The 15,932-nt window shown below is 39.5% G+C and overlaps 1 protein-coding gene across 2 annotated transcripts in view; it reads right to left on the bottom strand.

Annotated features, from left to right (window-relative positions):
- Window positions 1-15,932, bottom strand: part of itpr3 (inositol 1,4,5-trisphosphate receptor, type 3) — a 69,813-nt gene that overhangs the window by 48,666 nt on the left and 5,215 nt on the right. For both annotated transcript variants that reach the window (XM_084916330.1, XM_084916331.1), the window contains exon 3: window positions 1,680-1,750. In XM_084916330.1, coding sequence (XP_084772456.1) covers window positions 1,680-1,750 — 71 coding nt within the window. The remainder of the gene's footprint in view (window positions 1-1,679; window positions 1,751-15,932) is intronic.

Genomic DNA, 15,932 nt, shown 5'->3' with positions numbered 1-15,932 from the left:
TGGACATTTGTCTTGTTTTATGATATCTAAGGGTTAATAAAAATATTGAAAAGGTTAATCAATAACAAAAATATTATTTTGCACTGAGTGTTTCCTTTTGGCAGGCTTCCAGAAATTGACCAATCATGCTGCTATTTAAACACAAGCCAAAAAGAATTGTGTGATAAGTGACTTCAAGCCACTTGTTTGTGTGCTATGGAAGCAGAAGAGGCAGACATTTGTGCACAATGAAAATGTGAGGCATCGCCATGGCTGTTAGGATTCATCATGTGGGCACGATGAATGAGTGAAATGTCAATATGAGTGCACAGGAGACAGACAGACTTTGTTTAATTAGACAAGATAAATAAACAATTAAAAGAATGCTGGAGAGAGCAGCATTCAGTAAAACTAATACAGTTGGAGCGAAGTGATGCAAGAGCACAAAAGACGGGCAAATATTGACTCTCCTCCAGCAGATCCTGTATGTTTTCACGCTGTTCCAACTGTGTGTTTGTACAGCAAACAGAATTTGCCTGTGTGTAATTGCTCTGTGTAACATTACTAGGATATGAATGTTGTAAAAATCAGCTTAACGTAGAGTACTAAGCTTTGAAACAACCATAGAGAAATCATATAGTATTTAATTAGGGTGTAATTGAAGGAACAATGATGACTTTTGGATGGCCGTTGATTTTTTTTTAGTTGATATAAAAATTGGGTTAAAAACATTTGGAGAAACAGCTTCAACGTTTATATTTCAGAACATGGCTTTATTTATTTTATCTAATAATTCAAATTATATTCATTATTATATATTATCATTACTGTGTTCTTACTTCAAATAATGCATGTTTTTCTTAATAAATTAATGCATTTACCCACCACTGTTGTGTTCCTGCACCTTTAACAGTGCGTCCACACTCCTTTGTGCCTTATTGGCTTTTATGAACTTTCTCATACATTTTTTAGAGTTTTTGAAATAGTTTTTATGTGTCAGAGCTGCTAACAGTGTGACCTACTTAATGCCAAGATTTCAAATTTTAAATAAAAAAGGAACATAGTTCATGAGGGCAAAGACTTATGATAAAGAGAGAGATTATTTATTTGTAAAATTAGTTTAAACATTCAGCACAGTAAACTTCAGTCCATCAGTCTACCTGTTAAGTCTATACACTGCTCTTATGTCTTCTTTGTTTTGGTATCAGATGGTTATGTTTTTCCATGTGGACTGTCTTGTCAGCCACCAGTAATGCTGAGGAAATGTGTGAGATGTTTAAATGCAATTTAACAATTTCATAAGTTTGATCATCAGACACTGGAGCTGCTGTCTGTTCTGGATTTTAACTTTTTTAACTTTTAGCTGTCAGTCACTGTTTGTGGTCCACTTATAAACTGGTTCAGCTGCTCAGTGAGAGCAGATGGTGAAGTAAGTTTATAAGAGATAGAAATCATCAGAGAGCAGCTGGTGGAAAACTTCTCCTCCAATGGTCTCTGATGATCATAGCTGGACTAACATCACACGCACTCCATTTATATTTCATACAACACACTGGAGGTTTGCACGGCTTCACTCGGTCCCATCGTCATGAATCTGTTTATCACTTAAATAGAGCAGCAGACATTTATACCAAATTAAATAAATACCAGAATACCATTACTGATCCAAAACACAGCAACACGACAACAGTCATTCTTACCCCTGAATTTCTTTGGGGGGTTGTCCAAATCTCCAGCAGCTGGCTCAACCACACATCGGTCATCTACCAACCTGCAGACAGACAAAGAACAGGAAACATGCGGTCAACAGTGGCGTCACTCAGAGGGAGAGTTAACAGATTCACCCACAGTTTGGGGTGAATTACTGAGAGCCCAACAACATCACAACAAGTAAACATTACATACTTTTCTTATGCTTATTTCTAGCTCCATGTTATACAGCAATTATATACATGTAAAGCAATTAAAGTAGTTTTGTGTGATTCACAGTTCAGAAAAATCCTTTATCTTACACCAGGCTTCGGTGAGGCCCTTCAGTTCATCCTTTGTCTGAAACAAGCACATTAACCTTTCTTACCATCCAGGTAAGACTAAATACATGAGTTTTCACCAGATCCCACATAAAAAAATCACCACGTATTAAGACATGACATTTTACGGAGCCCCGGAGGGGACATGGGAGAAAAAAAAATTAAGACGGACTTTTGCGAGATCTCGCAAAACTAACTCGGGATCTCGAGCCGCATTCTTCCTGTTAGCTTCGAGCTAATGGGAGGTCGAGACCTACTACAGCCGGGAGGAACACAGCTTTCCCGGCACATCGTGCCTCGACCTCCCGGTCGGCTTCGAGCCGGCGTCCGAAGAATGCGGCTAAAACTTTTGCGAGATCTTGCAAAAGTTTTGCGAGATCCCGAGTTTGTTTTGCGAGAGCTCGCAAAAGTTTTGCGAGATCCCGAGTTTGTTTTGCGAGAGCTCGCAAAAGTTTTGCGAGATCCCGAGTTTGTTTTGCGAGAGCTCGCAAAAGTTTTGCGAGATCCCGAGTTAGTTTTGCGAGATCTCGCAAAAGTCCGTCTTAATTTTTTTTTTCTCCCATGTCCCCTGCGGGGCTCCGTAACATTTAGTGGGACTCAAAAAGAAAAAAACATGAACTAAAATCTCATGTTTTAGGCGCTCAGGTGCTCTGCTGATGAAAAATCACCCTTTAAAATTCATGTCAGGAACCTGATGACAAGGCAAAAAGTCAGGGTCTTAGACAGGCTTAGAGACCAGTCAGCAGCAGCCAGGTAACCGCTGCTTGTTATGGAAAAAATCCCCAAGAAAGTGAGTTTGATGTCTGTTGCTGTGAATGCCCAAGTCACTAGGGAAAAAACTGTATTCTCTAACTGGTTAGCCGGGGGTTGCAGAAGGTTGCTGGCCATAAAGAGGCATGCAGTCCTGCACCAAAAACCCTCTTGTGATTGGTCACTAGAAGTTTGCCACAATCACCTGTACCACCCTGCCATGGGAGGTGCCCACTCCCAAACACTCGCCTGCTTTCAGTTTCTGGCACTTTTTCCAGTTAATGAATACACATCCTTTTCTTTCCTGGTGACCAGAGGTTGCTGAGGGCGTCGCTGACCTGTGTGACTGAGGCTGTAGGTTTTTTTTGGTTTCAGAAATATGCAGCTCTGTAGTTTGAAGGTTGTAGAGACAACATTGTAGATACTGTAGAGAGTCACATGACCTAACAAGCTGAAATGACAGTCAGGATGAAGAACAGTACTTTGGGGTTTTGTTGTAATGCTTTTCCAATTTATATCTTTTTTAAAATAATTAATTACAAACAAACTTGGAGAAAATAATTAAAAATAATTATAATAATTGACTAACTATACGTGGCATTTACTTTGTATCTTAAAAATGTTTAAAAAAACACAGTCCAATACAATCCTGTTAACGAAACCTTAGAAATACAATGGAACTGAATAAATGAAATAAATAAATATAACACTTGTCAGTGAAGCTACGCAGAGATCAATGCCGATAAACTGATTTCCAGTGAAATCTGACAAAACAGCCGGTAGCATTTGGTGACAGGTCACTGATTAAAGCTTCTTCTCCCACAGATGGTCTAATTTGGAAAGTTGTAAGTAGGGTGTGAAATGTCTTGTTGATATGTTAAACAGCAGAAGCACAGTCATTTTAAGAGATGACAGGAAGCAACACTCTGCAGTCTCGTGAAGACGTTTGTGGTAACTCTGCATCTATTTTTAGACAACTTTTCTCATTAAACGGGTTGGAGGTTTTCAACCAGTGCTGCCAAGACACAAGCTGTGAGCGGTGACTCTGCCCCCATCGGTACAGATTAAACTGATCGACAGCATGTTCAGTTCAAAACATCTGAGAGCACTTTATAGCCCTGCATTGTTTTCTGTTAGTTTCCTGACATTAACCTAGAAATAATAGGCAGCTTAGATGATTTAGAGCCAAACAGAAGAATAACAATACTACTCAGTTCAGCAGTGCAGTTTTTTGAATAAGAACGATGATTCAGTGCTCAGCACCTTCAGCAAGAAGTTCTCTTTTTCTGTTTGACAGTCTCTCGTAGTGTTGTGGAAGAACTTTAATCCGCTCTCCTTTACAAAGATCTCTTGATGTTTGTGGGCAGTTGTTTAAACACAGCTCTCTTAAGGTTGAGGTCTGGACATCTGACTGGGCCACAGCAACACCTTCATTCTTTTCATTTTCAGCTGCTGTGCTTGGGATCATTATTCTGCTTCATCACTCACTTTGTGCCAAGATTTAGCGTTTGGACAGATGCCTCACATTTAGAATATGTAGGAATACACAGGAGTGTTTTTTAAGTCTTAACTGCAATTTTCTAAAAAGTGGTAAGAATTAAAATTCAAAAAATAAAAACAAAAGATTAACTTGCACGTAAAGAAAAAAATACTAAATGAAAAGGAGTCTGCTTTCTCCTCCTCTCTGACGCTGTTGTTTCAGTTTCTTCAGTTGCACTTTCTGTATGTTTAAACAGTATGTTGATGCAGAATGGGCAAGCATGTTGGTTTAGATTAGCATGTGCACAGTGGTAAGAACAACATAGAATGGTGCTCCAACGGTAATTTTACATGCACACTGTTTTTTGTGCAGTGTGAGAACATTTCTATACAAGAATTAGAGGATTCATTTGTTCCAGAGAAACAGGCCATATTTGTTTTTCTAATTGTACTGAGATAAACTTTAACATGTAACGTGCTAATTCAGGTCCGTCTGTGTTTTATCTCTTGGGTTTTGTGTTATGTCTCTGAGCATTGCACAGTCTGATGTTGGAATACATTTGTGCGGAGAATATTGTGGCATTTTCTTAACACACGAAACCGCTCTGGACTACTTCTGGTCAGTCATCATCAATATTCCTTTTGTATGTGTGAAACAACTATCAATCTGAACTAGCTGGCTCGTATTTATTTGTGCACCATAAAAATTAACTTCTACCACATTTTGTTATGGTAGAAATGATGTCCCTTTATCTATTTTATTCACTTCACTTTTAAAATCTTTCTAACACACACAGTGGAAGTGATTTTAGTTTTGGAATATAATAATAATAACAATCATAATAATAATAATAATAATAATACATTTTATTTAAAAATAGCGCCTTTCAGAGCACCCCCAAGGACGTTGTACAACAAATAAAAAAAAATAAAAATATATCCACAATAATAAGAGTAACAGATAAAAGTTAAGAGCATACAGAGGTTTAAACATAAGCAATTTTAAACAGGTGAGTTTTGAGGGTGGACTTAAAAAGAGGGAATGAAGTAATGTTTCTGAGGTCAGGGGGTCAGAACAACTAAAAGCCCCGCCCCCCCACTGTAATCAGACGAGCGGAAGGAACACAGAGAGAAAGAGAAGGTGAAGATCTGAGGCACCAGGATGGGAAGTTCATCTGTACTAAATCAGAGAGATATGGTGGAGAGAGAGAATGAATAGCCTTAATGTATAAAGGATTATTTTAAAATGAATGAGAAATTTAACCAGGAGCCAGTGAAGCTGCTTCAGGATTGGGGAGATGTGGTGGGTAGAGGAAGTCCTAGTAATAATACGGGCAGCAGAGTTCTGGACACGTTGGAGCTTGTTAATGGATTTTTGTGTAAGGCCAAATAATAGTGAATTACAGTAATCAACTGAGAGATAACAAGATTATGGACGAGAATGGCAGTGGCATGAGGAGTGAGGAAGGGGTGGAGGCGATTGATGTTACGGAGTTGAAAATATGCTGCACGTGTGACATTATTGATACTGTCGAGAATGACACCCAAGCTTTTCACAGAGGGAGAGATAGGAACCGACGAATTATTGATAGGTAGAGAAAAAATCATTAATTCTGGATAGCGATAGTTTAGTGCCAACCAGGAGAAATTCTGATTTATTGCTGTTGAGTTTAAGGAAGTTGGAGGAGAACCAGGAATTGAGTTCAGCCAAGCAGAAGAGTGGAGGAAGAGTAGAATTGGGTTTGGTAGAGAGGTAAAGCTGGGTGTCATCGGCATAGCAGTGGAACTGAATGTTATATTTACGAAAAATGTGTCCGAGTGGAAGAAGGTAAATGATGAAAAGGAGGGGCCCGAGGACAGATCCCTGGGGCACCCCAGTAGATAGAGGAGAAAGCTGAGAAGTGAAGGATTTTAATTGAATGAACTGAGTGCAGTCAGACAGGTATGATTTAAACCAGGCTAATGGAGTATGAGAGAGGCCAATAGAAGCTAATCTGCTAAGAAGAATAGGGTGAGAGATGGTGTCAAAGGCTGCACTCAGATCAAGGAGAATAAGGATGGAGAGAGACCAGAATCAGCTGCCATAAGAAGATTGTTTGTTATTTTTATAAGAGCAGTTTCGGTGCTATGCAGAGGACGGAAACCAGACTGGAACTGTTCGTAAAGCTTATTATCAGTGAGGTGTAGATGGACTTGTGAAGCAACTATTTATGTAGCAACGACATATATTTCATCTTTGTTTTCTTATTTAGGAGTGTACGGCGCCTTCCTTTAGTTAACCGCTGTGACACACTCACTGGTCTGTGCAGGCACATTAAGAGGTGTTATTATAACAGTTTTCACCAGCTGATCTGAGTGAAAGTGAGGACACGGCACACACAGTGGCTAACATCTTGTGATTAACTTATGCCAAGTTAGCTAGTTCTCCTTTTGAACCCAAGAATTAGCATAATTTACTAAATAAACTTCATGTTCAAATGTTTTCTGGGGTGAAAGGAGCCGTTTTCCCATATAATGCACAGTCTATGGACTACGTCTGCAACCAGAAAAGCTACTGGTGGCCATTAAAGATAAAGGAGGTGTAAGGCACTTTTTAAACACTATGATTAGTAGCATTGTGATAGTGGAAACATGGTATAAGAACTAAAAGAAAATTAGTCCCAGTGAGGGGCTTCCACAGAGTCACAGCCATGATTAGATTACAGGTTCCTAAGGAAGTAAGTCCACAAAATCGTCGACGACTGATTTAATAGTCGACGCGTCGTTTGAAGCTTTGTAAGATCCCAAAAGACGCAGGAATAAGTAGTAGGATTTAAGAGTGTAATAACGGACTGAAACAGAAGATGGCAGCACTGCATGTACAAGGATGCCAGCTGCCGTTAAACCCCGAAGAAGAAGAAGCAGCGTCCCAGAATTCATAGCGCGGCCCAGCTCAGTTTACAACAATGGCGGCAGCTAGTTAGTTTTAATATTACTCTTATTATTCTTTCCGGGTCACAAAATAAATGTTTAATATATTTTCAGGCGAGAATGTAGCTGTGTAAACCTCAAATATCTGCTCAGTTTATCAAGACACCACATATTTTCAAAAGCGCTCCGACGTTTTCGGAGACATCTGTTACCCACTAGCTCGATAGCTAGCCGGGGGCAAAGCTCACTAGAGCCGTGAGAACACCCGACTCCCGGCAAATCATTTTCAAACCCACCGCCGTCTTTCGCTACTCAGGTTAAACATGATACATAAGTCACTTAGATAACTTAAAAATGTTATTGTTTGGCTTTTTTCAGTGTTTTATTTGTTCCTGAGTAAATCGGTTTGGCTGAGATTAAAGTTATAGTTTTTACACAGCTGAATAAATGTTAAAAGTGTGAGATGCTTGAGAATATACTCCGGTGTCCTGTTATATTTTAGATAGCAAGGAGCAGACGGCTGAGTTTATTAAACTCCACTGAAACAATCTGCAGATTTCATTAAACTTTAATAAACTATCATCTTGTCTTTATTTTTAGTTAGCACAGACCTTAAACACGTAAAGCTGTAAGCTAATGATAGTTATATAAGAGCAGATGCTGCTGGTGCAATAAGCTGTACGTTGTACGTCCAATGGATGATGATCTGATTAGTCGACTAATCGCAAAAATAATCGGTGACTAGTCGACTATCAAAATAATCGTTTGTGGCAGCCCTAGTCAGCACGGGCACCCCGACTGGTCTGTAGCTATACAGCCCCCTGCACAACAGAGTGTGCTGCACTGTGCATTCAGACACCGTTCTATCAGAACCAACATTAACTTCTTGAGTATTTGAGCTACTATAGTTTGTCTGTCAGATCAAACCACACGGGCCTGTCTTTGCTCCCCATGTGCATCAGTGAGCCTTGGTCATCCGTGACCGTGTCACTGGTTCAACACTATTTCTTCCCACTGCAGACTGGGAACACCCCACAAGAGCTGCAGGTGTGTAGCTGCTCTGACCCAGTTACAAAATATTGACTTACTCCCTAATATATCTCCACCGTTAAGTTTTATAATACATGAAATTACTTTGACTCATTTTCTCTGGCAGTGAATTTCAGTAAGAGCAGTACTCACAACCAAATCCAAGATGGATGTCATGGTGTCGTGACATCCATCTTGCATACGTACCAAAACAAAAAACCCTCTGCAACATATTTCAACCTTCCTTGAAGTTTCAGCAGATTACAAAACCTCACTAAGTAAGGTGATGGAGCTCTAACTTTCCATAACCAAATACAGCTTCATCCGTTGGGTCTGTCTTCTCTGTTTTTGGTGATTTTTGTGTTAAATATGACTATTTAAGGATCTGCCGCTGACAGCTGACTATTCAGAGCATGACTCCGCGTGTGCGTGTGCTCATTAGAGTAAATCCCTGTTATTATTGCTGCTTAGGAAACACCAGGAGACAGACGTACAAAGACCTCTGGCAGTCTGACACACACACATGCACATGCAAATACACACTTATATTTCCAAAACTTCATTTCAGCTTATAAAATATAATTATCTTCACCTTCAATTATAAATTCTTAACAATGAAATCTTTGAATTTACTTTATGAAAATTGCTTCATTTAATCTGTGTAAACAGATTTATGTGACTACAAAACACACACACACACACACACACACTTTCATGCACTGAGGCTGCGCACAGCGGGATTACTTTTGCACTTTAACTACTTTCAGCAGGATACCAGTGTGTCACACATCTATTGTAGGGGCTTGACTCCTTTGTGGAGATAAAAAGCAATTCCCGTTAATGTAATCATTCCATTTAAGAATGAATACCTGGTTTAAGGTTCATTTTAAGTTAAGTCTCCAGGAAATGTCCCCTGCAGTGATGGAAACATGTCTACATGTGTAACACACTGACTCACTGATTCTCCATCTGCTTGTCTTTGATCTGAAGGAAAATCTTGAAAAGGTGATCTCACCTTTATCGTGACTCTATAAAATGACACACTCATCATTGTTGTGCATTATTATACTGAGTGTATAAAAGAAGCTTGTTTTGAAGCTCTCTCATAGCGACCATCATTATCTGAATAATATTTTGCATTGCGGTGCAAACTAAACCACAACCTGTAGACAAATCAGGTGTCCGCAAAATGACTGTGAAAAGCTCCAACGTCCACGTATTTGTGGCTCATCAGTCACAAAGCTGCTTTTATAAGCTCACTTCAAACAAACAATCAAACTGAGGAAGGATGGATGGTGTGCAGAGGCTACTGTCATGTTCGTTCATTTATTTGTTTACTCGGCTGAATGCCAGTGGGTAGGTACACAAATCAGGTTTAGTTCACACTAGCAAAAGTTTATTCACCCTTACCTGACAAAGCCAGAGGTAAAGCAGAAAGAAACGAAACCTTTTCTTAGTTTTTCTTAGTAAATTCGGTTTTCCTGCTTCTGTCTTTCCCTCTTTTCCTTCCTCTGTTTTATCATTGTCCTCTTCCTTTTCATTTTGCATTTTTCCTTCCTTTCCTTTGTCTTTTTTTCCATCTCTCTTTCTGCTGGCATTTCCAATCCTCTCTTCTTGTCTTTCTTTAAAAAAAACTGTCCCTAGTTTTGAAAAAATCCTCCCTTGCCTCCCTTTTTGTTTTCTTTTCTCCCTTTTTTCCTTCTGCCGCATCTACTTGCTGTGATTTCCAGACATCCTCTTCATGTTTCTTTCTACTCTTGAGGTGGGATTTTCTTCCCCCCCAGTGATACCAGTGTAGCTACAAAAACAGCCAATCAGTCCCTTTGTCTTTTTTTTTTTTTTGCCCGACTGTCCCATTTGGTTGTTTTGTCATCATAATTGTTGTCTAAAGGCCGAGAAAGATGCCCAGCGGATTTACTTTACCAAGTGCACCATCCCAGCCTTGCTGTATTGGTCCATTTGATTGACCTTTGTTTTTATTGTTTATTTTATTTTATTTTCAGTTGTTACATACGGGACAGACATGACTGGGGAAAGGGAAATGGAGAAAAAGAGGGAGGGAAAGAAAAACAGCAGGGAAGAGGAACGGTGAGTCCCTTTGTCTGCCTGTCAGGTGTGTGCTTGTCTTTCAGGACGTTTGTGCTCTTGATTGCTCCATTCACACAAACTCAGGTGTGTTGACTTAGCCACTGAAATGCTCTGCACCCCTACAAGTGACCACATTTTAAGAAACAACATATTTCAGGACTGACATACAAAGGCCTTCACACAGTCTATCTAAATAAACCCCCAATTTCTATTTTGCTATCAAGAGATTCACTTTTAATTTGCTTACAGTGTAAATAGGATAAAATGGGTATAAATTGTATATAATGATGGTAGAAAGTCAGAAATCTGCAGGTGTGCCCACAGCAGTAGATCAGAGATGTTGATTAATGAAGTGCATTGATCTGAAACTGAAATAAGAGCTATTTATTTAAAGGAGCAGCAGTCTAAGCAGAGAGGCCTAGACCCCATCTCGCAAGAGCCATGAGGCCTTTTCCCAGTTGGATATGTCTGAAACACCTCATCTAGAGGGCACCCAGCACACATCCTGGTGCTTGAACCACCACAACTGCATCTCTATTCTGAGCTCTTATTAACGACCAAGGCCCTCTGCCAATCTAATGCTGAGTACTGCATTTCTCCTGTTTGTGTCAATCTCATTTCATCAGTCACACTCACAGCCATAGGTCAGAGTAGGAACATAAATTGAGGGCTTTATTTTCAAGCTCAGCTCTTTTTCTTTTTTTAACCAAAATAAAAGAAAAAAACAGCATCCATATGCCTGCATGTTTTCACCAGCCCATATGTCAAACTCCATCAAAATATGAAACATGAAAAAAGCAAAAAAAACAAAGAAAACAAAGAAAACAAAAACTCCACGAAAACTATTCACTGACCTAAATACAGCTCACTATCATAATACTTCATAAAACTGAATTCATTTCAGGCTTTCTTCCATCCCAGAGATTTCCCCTTGACTGGCTTTGGAACGCCAGCAGAACTGGAGGCAGCGGCCGGATGGAGCTCTGGGTGGTTCTGCTTCGACTGCACCCAGTCAGGCGTGGAGATGGTTTGATTGATAGAGAAAAGTCCTTTTAAATACAGTAGTTTTAACAGTATTTATGTCAAGTCAATAGTTGTTTTTTGTTTCGTTTTTCTGTCCCTCCTTCTTCTGCTGCAGGAGGAGAGACATTTAAATATGGATCCAGGTGTTTGAATAAACACAGATGTTTTCCATGTTTCCCTCCCAGAAAACAGCAAATGAACTGGCAGGCCACAGATTTCAATGATGCTGAGTGACAACTCAAATCTCAGTTACGCCTTTCAGTTTTTGAACCAAGGAGACCAGATCCTTTTCCAAAGTCACTTTAGTAAACTCAGCTGCAGACAGAAGAGTAAATGAAGACCGGAAACTAAACAGCAGTGGCGTTTGTAGGGTTACTGAAGTTGGGCTAGCTGGGATATAATGATGTGCTGCCTGGTGGCTAGCTACACAGCTATAGTTAGGATAATATAAACACAGTGAAGCTGGAGGATGAACGCTAACTTTTTTCCACTTGATGAGGGTTCCCGATGGTTAGGAACAAATGTAAGTGCATGGCAGGATGCTGTTAACAGACCAAACTTCAGTGAGAAGAACAACTGCAATACGAAGTTAGTCATTAATATACTGCTGCATGGGCTGGGCTGTAGTTTCATTGTAAGGTTTTAAAAACTGAGCTTTAAAATGAATAATGATGATAAAACCGAGAGAGGCCGACAGTGATCACTGACTTTTTAGGGGCTTGTTCAGATTAAATAGAACGAAATACAAAGCATTAAAACACATTAAAAACACAACAGCCTTAATAAATGCAGAGTAGTTTGGACCCGGAAGCAGGTTTCATCAGGTCATCACTTAAAGATTGGAAATCCCACCTGTTGTGAATGTTTTAATGCAGTACAGTTGTTATTAGTATCACTTCTCACACCCTGTTTATGACAGTTAAAATACAAAACATTCATATATAAATAAAATTGTCTCCTGTAAACTGTATGTGGTGTTAAATAGGCCTTGATCCATTCTCCTTCCAGGATTTTGATGATTCGTGAGTCCTCATGATTATTTTTCTTATATTGAGAAGATGATTGTTATTCTCTCACTGATAAATTCAAAAACAGTGGTGAAAAAGTCACTGGAAGTTCACAGGAGGACTAAATGGTACTGAACAGGCCGGTCACAAGAGTTGCAGGCTGCGTCATGCTGAAAGTTTTTCCTTCCCACTGTCCCCACATGCTTGCTCAAAAGAGGCTGTCTGATTGTTGGGTTTTCTCTCTATTTTCGAAGGGTCTTTAACTTACAATATAAAGGGCCTTAAGGTGACTGTTGTTGTGATTTGGCGATATGTAAATAAAATGGGATTCAATTCAAAAACATATTTTATTCCATTTTTTTATTTTTGCTGGAACCCATAACTGAAATTAAAATGTAACCATGATGAAACTGCAGTTTTTGCTTCTGTAAAAGGTAAGAACGGGTATTTTACCAAAAAATGGTCTAAAACACTCAAAAACAGCCTGAAGCATCTCTGCATATGTCCTTCAACTATTCTTGTAGTAGGGAGTGCCCCTGTAATTTCCATTGTTGTTTTGCATACCAGAAAAATTATAGTTTTTTCATGATGTTTCAGCTCATTGTTCTCATTACTCACCACCTGCTTTGAATTAGTGTGCAGGGAGGAGAGCCGGAGATGTTTCAACATTTACGTAGCATTCCCCTGTGACCATCACATGATCGCAGGCTGACACGTTGCTCTCACAATGTTTATTTAGTAGATCTTTTTTCTGGGAAGGAGACAACTAACTAATCTCTCTGAGAAAGCGAAGATGGCATGTGTCTGCCGTGTGTTGTTAGTAGTTGTACTTTACTACCTCAGCAGCTCAGTGCTTCTGTTTGAATCCTGTTTGTGTTGATCCAGCTGAATTTGACTGTAGGGAAACCAGTAGGTTCATCCACTCATACTTCACTCACTGTCTCACCTGGCAGGAACTCCCTATTCAAATGTCTCACAGTAAAGAGTGAACAGAAGCCACACACATGCCAAAACATCAAAATGTGGCCCTTAAGGTATATAAAACAAAGAAATCAACAACTATGCCACATTTGGCTTATGAGTGACATGAAAGGAGATTAGATTAGGCCTTTGTGCTCTTCAAGAGTGCGTTGTCATTTTCATGCAAATACTTGCAGAAAACAAAACAGCACCATCCCCATCTAGGTTCATGGGGAAAATAATCCTGCTTTTGATTGATTCCCTTAGTATATGTATATGACAACAGCTTCATAATGGGACCTCAGTAATGAATGGTTGGCACCATGGTGACTACGTCCACCTCAGTGGATGGGAACCAGGTGGCCTTTTATTTTATCATAAAGATGCTGAATGGGTATAAAGTTGGTGCTCACTGAAGCCCACTCAAGTTGTTCCACACACTGGAAAAAACAGATTGGTGACATAAAGTTGATATCAGAAATACAGAAACAAATGGAGTGTAGAGAAAAAAACTGCTGCCACAAATTGCTCAGAAACTGGTCCGAAGACACTAAAGCTAAATGATTTTGTTTTCTTAAGTTCAAATGTTCGGTAAAGTGCAACTGTTATTCTAATAAGGGATTTTGTATTACATGCTCATATTTCTCTATTTGGTTATTTTTTTTATTTTTTGTTTTTTTATGTTTTATTGTCCCATGTCTGGTTTTGTTCTGGTCAATTTCTATCATTTTCCTTCTATGCTTTCCTGGCCACGTCTCCCCGGAGAGAGATTTTAATCTTAAAGGAGTTCCTGTTTAAATAATAGTTCAATAAAATGTGAAAACAACTGTGGGTTAAACCCTCCATCAAACAGATAAATGTTCAGCTCTGACCGTGTTTTTGTTCTCTTTCACTGCAAGACTTTGAGGTAGGTCAGGTTCCTTTTGTTTGATTAAAGGGGTGGAGGAAGTGCAGAAATATTTACTTTTCTCTTGTCTAAGATGCTAGCATGGGCAAACTACTGAGCAGTTAGCATGTTGACGTTGGTGTGTAATGCTTATCCAAACCACAGACGTTTGGGGACTTGACATCATTGATATTGTTTCGATATAAAGGTTACATAGAATGAAAATATGCATAATTGTTGTGGTTACATTTTTACAGATGTATATTTTATAGTGTGGGACTATACTAAAAATGTTTTATTTGGGCCCAGGAGATTTCTTTGTTACAGTACTATAAGTGGACACTAGGATAAGTGGCAATAAAGGGAATTTCACATTATTGTGGAAAATTAGTGCGTAAGTAAAATTCAAACTTTTTGAATGTATACTAGAGTCACCTTCATTGGTGATAAAATAAAGTCCCAACACTCTCATCTTCCACCTGCACAAATTTGAACATTTGTTGACTTTGGTTGTTTTATAATGCAATAAACTAAATATGTTGGAGGTCTTGAATACAGATAGTTGAAGGCATTTTTTCATAAATGTTTTCCATTGTGTATAAGTCTGAATATGGTGACTTGCATGAAATGTCTGGAATTCCTGATGTGGAGATTTTAAAATCTGAGTTAATGAAGCCTTCTGGTAAATGGACTGATTCTTATATAGTGCCTTTCTACTCTCCCGAAGTACGCAAAGCACTCTACACAACATGCCACATTCACCCAGTCACACCAACACTCCCTTCTAAGCTTTTAGCTTCCTAGCTAACATTCATACTGGATGAATCGGAGAGCAACTTAGGGTTTGCATCTTGTCCAAGGATACTTGGCATGCAGACTGGAGGAGCCAGGGATCAAACCACTTTTGATCAGTAGATGACCTACTCTGGGGCGATCGTGGCTCAAGAGTTGGGTGTTCGTCTTGTAATCGGAAGGTTGCCGGTTTGAGCCCCGGCTCGGACAGTCTCGGTCGTTGTGTCCTTGGGCAAGACACTTCACCTACCGCCTACTGGTGTTGGCCAGAGGGGCCGATGGTGCGATATGGCAGCCTCGCCTCTGTCAGTCTGCCCCAGGGCAGCTGTAGCTACAACTGTAGCTGCCTCCACCAGTGTATGAATGTGAGAGTGAATGAATAGTGGAATTGTAAAGTGCTTTGAGGGGTCCCGAAAAGCGCTATATAAATGCAATCCATTATTACTCTACTAGGGGTGCAACAATACATGTATCAGTATTGAACCGTTCGATACAGTGCTTTCAGTTTGGTACGCATATGTATCGAACAATACAAAATTTTCAATTTATTTTATCAACTTTTCTTCTGACGATGCTGTCTGTGTTGAGCGCTCAGTGAATCTGCGTTCGACTACTCCGCATTTGCCGCGTTATGGCGTTAACGTCATTTTAACGAGATTAACGCTGACAGCACTAGTGGGAACACAACGAATATGACTGCACATTTACGCCGACATCATCCTAGTGCAAAGACAAGTGGAAGCAGACAAAAACAACAAGCACGCATGCTACAGACTTTACCCGAGTCATTTAGACAGCCGTTAGCACAGGATTCTCCTTATGGGGACCTGATATGTTTAATATGCTGCTGAGAATATAGCCCAGAAGAAGCGTATAGTATAGCTTTTATTTTGGAAAGAGCCATTTCTCTGTAATAAACTCTCTTTTCCAAAGATGAGTGATTTCTCGATCAGATAGATTTATTTATTTTTATTATATTGTTGTTTCAGCAACATTAAA

This window comes from Perissodus microlepis, chromosome 20 (assembly GCF_051167445.1).
Source record: "Perissodus microlepis isolate ML-2025 ecotype Zambia chromosome 20, ASM5116744v1, whole genome shotgun sequence".
NCBI classification, from domain to species: Eukaryota; Metazoa; Chordata; class Actinopteri; order Cichliformes; family Cichlidae; genus Perissodus; species Perissodus microlepis.
The sequence above is the reverse complement of the archived record's forward strand: the minus strand, read 5'-3'. Positions and strand labels throughout refer to the sequence as shown.